The 4358-nt window shown below is 34.7% G+C and overlaps 1 protein-coding gene across 8 annotated transcripts; it reads right to left on the minus strand.

Annotated features, from left to right (window-relative positions):
• Positions 1-1538: 1538 nt before the first annotated feature.
• Positions 1539-3162, minus strand: LOC115237072. 8 transcript variants are annotated; one of them, XR_003884302.1, is made up of 5 exons: positions 2713-3162; positions 2335-2515; positions 2236-2252; positions 1982-2122; positions 1539-1915 (listed from the first exon to the last, which is right to left on the minus strand). XR_003884302.1 is itself a non-coding variant. In XM_029809894.1 (5 exons), exons 2-5 carry the CDS (start codon positions 2508-2510, stop codon positions 1770-1772), a joined length of 426 nt encoding a protein of 141 aa, XP_029665754.1. In that variant the 5' UTR covers positions 2511-2515; positions 2713-3145; the 3' UTR covers positions 1539-1769. The 8 variants fall into 8 exon arrangements, 2 of the variants coding, with proteins under 2 accessions (XP_029665754.1, XP_029665752.1); XR_003884303.1 differs by having other exon boundaries at positions 2342-2515; positions 2713-3160; XM_029809894.1 differs by having other exon boundaries at positions 2389-2515; positions 2713-3145.
• Between the last annotated feature and the right edge of the window lie 1196 nt (positions 3163-4358).

The raw sequence follows: 4358 nt of genomic DNA on the forward strand, positions 1-4358 counted from the left end.
CCCGATGGATGTCTTCGGTTTGGATACAATTCGGCGTATCTTCTTGCAGCATGTTTCTGCTGCCCGTTTCTGCTACGCCATATGAAAGAGCGTATTGTCCATACGATTTAATTGACCACGACACTCCGGATCACGACGAAATTTTAGGAAATCAAACAGGATTAGGTGCTTTTGAAGATTTGACACGAATAGGTACCAATAACGCTTGTAGAAATGCTACACAACAAAGAGATATGTTACGGGATTATTTTGTTTCTCCACTGGGTGAAGAAGAAGCTCCTTGGCAGTACAGAATTGCATTTAGAGGCTTGATTTAAATTATGAATATTATAAAAGTGCAAAGGTTCTCTCTGTAATAATAGCACATTTATGTGATTCAAAAAGACATTACCATAATTAAATAAAGTTTATGAATACAATGAAAATTATATATGTATTTCTTTCATAACAATCTAATAAGTTATAGTGCTTTAGTATAGTAAATTAGTGTGATAAGTTACAGTAAATAAGTACAGTTTAGAAGTTATAGTAAGTAATAAAGGGATTTTAAGAAAGTATTTCTTAAAGTATAGCTATAGTAAGTAATAAAACAGGTGCTATTTTTTGTGCAATTTTAACATATTTCTGCAGTTCTAAACAGCCAATGTGCAATTGTAAATAATTACTCGTGCAGTGAATAAGATTATTAAAAGTTGTAACACATTAAACTTTTTTTCAAGTTTTAATACTTTAAAACTTTTAATAATCTTATTCACTGTGCGCGCGCACACACACACACACCCACATACACATACACACACACGCGAATGATTTACAATTGCATATTGGCTGTTTAGAACTGCAGAAATATGTAAAAACTGCACAAAAAATAGCTCTTATTATAATCTTATAATAAGAACATTGTACAATTAAAAACCTAGAAAATGCAACATAAAATAAAATAAACATTTGACTTGTAGTAATACTGATCGTAACGCTTACATTTCTAATTTAAAATAATAGGTATGTGTTTTTAACAAAAATATAATATGTACCTTTGAACTTAATATGCAGAGCAAAAAGTATAATACAAAAAGAGTTTACTTCTCAGAAATTTACATCTCACAATCAGTCATTTTTTAGATAGATAGTCTTTTAAATATCTTTTGGATGTCTTTCAGAGACATGTGCTGTCTGGGTTCTTATTTAGTTTTACATCCACAAAAAAAATATTTTTTTCCTTCATACTGTTTTTAAAAGATTGCTTCTTTAAGAAAGTTTATATCATTTTTTATAAACATAAAATGTATACTCAAAAACTTAATATCACTTTATGTCTCTATCGCAGAAATATACAGGAAAGGTGCAAGTCCCAGTATACTCAAAAACTTACAAATATTTTAACATATGAGACAAATTAATCAAATAAAAAGTTAATAGATATATATCACTTTTATAAATATATCACATTATTTATTATTTTATGTCTCTTTAATACTGGGACTGGCACCTTTTCTGTATATTTCTGCGACACGAAAAAAATCAGAGATACATAATAATTTCTTATTATCTGTTATCTGCTTTATTAAGTATTGCAAGAAATTTAATTCCTCGATATTAGTATTAGTAATAGTTTCAGTAGGACGAGTTATTCTTGCTGCGATATCAGATGCACTTTTTGAAAGTTGTTCTATACAACTTTCAATTACGTCTTTATTTTTCTTTCTCTTCATCATATCTGACATTGGTATTTTATACTGCTGGTTCTGTATTGATGCTACAGCTTTTCCTCAAATAGTGAAAGATTTTTCAGGCAATGATGCTTCAGATTGAGAGGTTGACATTTTTTTTGGTGCCTGCACTTTAATAATAGGCACTGATGACGTTGATATACTTGGAGTTGCACAAGAAGTCATGTTTGACTTTTTGTTGAGTACTGCAATAATAATACACATACACAATAGACGAACAAACATACACAGCACAAATATTAAATTCTTACATGACTTGTTTTCATCAGAGGACACGCATTGCATAGAGACAGGAAGAATATTATCCACATAAACAATGTCTTCCATAGTTTCATCCTCTTGTGTCATCTCTGCTTTCCTTTTTAAAACATTTGTACAGGAATCTGCTTCATCTGTGTAAAACTGTCTGTCATCTGGTTGTATGTAAAACTGACTGTTATTTGATTCTGTGTCAAAATAAGTAAAGTTGTCCTGTGTAAATTAAAAAAAATGTGTGTATATTTACCAACTACCGATGTATATCTACATTAAAAAAGGAATACATTACTATTATATAATCTTTTTCAGAGAAATTAAAATAAATAAATACTAAAACCATATGTACATCTTACTGTTGATATGTTCTGAGAGGAATAATAAATTGTTATAATATTCTCACGTTGATTCAAATCTCGCATCTCCATCTTGTACACCTGCTCCTGAGGAGGGAATACTAGCACTAACTTTCTTCCTTTCTTTTTGAAAAGTATCCCTTAGATGTTTGAATCGTTTTGCAGCCATATCTCCTAGATAAAAGTAAATATAAATTATATATTATAGTAGTTGAGAAAAAAGTTGTCAGAGAACAATCTAACCTATTTGTGTTATCAGCATATATGCTTAAAATAACAGATATAAACTACACAACACACATATCTACATATATACTTAACAGATATAACTACATATATACTTAAAACAAATTAAATTAATAAAAACTTACCTGAACAAGAAGGAATTAACGAAGCACCAATACATTGCCAAGCTAAATCTTTTGCTTGCTTATCTTTATACACTCATGAGCTCTTGGCATATAAACCAATGTTATTGCATACAGATGCAATAACTTGCCTCGTTCTTTCTGAAATCCAATATGGTAATATCTCCATTCTCACTGAATTGGAATTCATGATGCACGTGAATATTCATTTATATTTTCCCACTTCATTTATATTTTCCCTCGTCGACGCAATTACCGCAACGCAGAAAGTTAAATTAATCCAACTCATCGCGTATGATGGATTTGCGAATGCGTGCACGCTACGTGCGCTGCAACGTCACCTTGCATGCGCGTTGCGAGCTGCGTTTGGTGTGTTGCGGACTGTTGCGTCCTATGTAGATTTCTCTGCGTCTGCGAGCTGCGTCTGGCGTGTTGCGTCCTATGTAGACGGGCCTTAATAATAACCGTGCAGCAGTTAACAACAATACGTAGCATGAAGATTCGCTACGCTGTGAGTGAACAGGTGAGTGAGCAGGTGAGTGAGTGAGTGAGTGAATGAGTGACTGAATGAGAGATTGTATGAGTGTTTGTGTAAAAGAGAGAAAGAGAGCGAGAAAAAAAGTGTATGCGTACGTGCGTGTGTTTAAACGTCTCTCCCTCCTTCCTTCCTTCCCTTCCTCATCCTCTCTCACTCTCTCTCTCTCTTTCTTTCTTTTACGCACACACTCCGCCATACACACATCGCGTGTTCATGCGGGAACGGTGTTTACAGAGTTTCGCGTGAGCTGTTGTTATTTACAATCCGACATGCAAGAGCGGTGCGTACAGAAATTCGCGTGTGGCTGGGGCGCGTGGAGCTCGGGAGGCGAGCGTGGCTCAAGCGGCCGTGTTCTGCAATCGCCGGGTTCGCATGCAATTAAACTATGATTATTCTTTGTGGTACAGTACAGATCTTAAACACTACGGGGTGTCGCGTGGCCTTCAACGTAATTCCAACTGTCTGACTGCCTTATCCTTAAAAGGACGGGACATCAGCGTTCTCGGCGTTCTATCCTTAAAAGGACTGACGCTCCTTAGTAGCCTGAAGGCCGTGTGTGAGGGTGGAATCGGCGCGACACTGGCGGGAATTCTAATGTCTAATTAACTCTACAGTTAGAATGCGCGGTATATACAGTGCGGTCTTACAATACGAACAGGTCGCGGTATTTACAATGCGGTCTTACAATATGAACAGGTCGCGGTATATACAACGGTGCTAGAGTCTATCAAAACGGAGCGGTCTTACTGGTTACGGTATATGTACAACGGTCTTACAATAGAGTAAATATAATATCTAATTATACAGGGTGATTCAAAACAACCTGATGTCCTTGAAATGTCATATTCTTAAGCAAATTCTGAGACGATTTTTTTTTACTTGATGTCAAGGACATCAGGTTGTTTTGAATTACCTTGTGTATATATATACAGGGTGGTCCTCGTAACGGTCGCCACGATTTTTAAGGCACTTACAATAATCTGACATAAAAAAGTCATAAACAGAAATTTATCAGTTTCTAACCGGCAACAAAATGCAATAATAAAAATTGACCAAACATTTCATTTTCCGTAAAAAAGCAAGGTCATCTTCATTTTTTTAAATGGAACCC

This window comes from Formica exsecta, unplaced genomic scaffold (genome assembly GCF_003651465.1).
Source record: "Formica exsecta isolate Colony F162 unplaced genomic scaffold, ASM365146v1 scaffold2715, whole genome shotgun sequence".
Taxonomy (NCBI): Eukaryota; Metazoa; Arthropoda; class Insecta; order Hymenoptera; family Formicidae; genus Formica; species Formica exsecta.

Excerpts from the sequence above, each read along its gene's own strand:
- LOC115237072 (XM_029809892.1), bottom strand. The coding sequence starts at position 2,413 with ATGGAGATGCGAGATTTGAATCAACGTGAGAATATTATAACAATTTAT. Across the intron at positions 2,202-2,341 it reads CCTCTCAGAACATATCAACA|GACAACTTTACTTATTTTGA; the intron begins GTAAGATGTACA and ends TAATTTACACAG. Across the intron at positions 1,916-1,981 it reads CTCTGATGAAAACAAGTCAT|TACTCAACAAAAAGTCAAAC; the intron begins GTAAGAATTTAA and ends TTATTATTGCAG.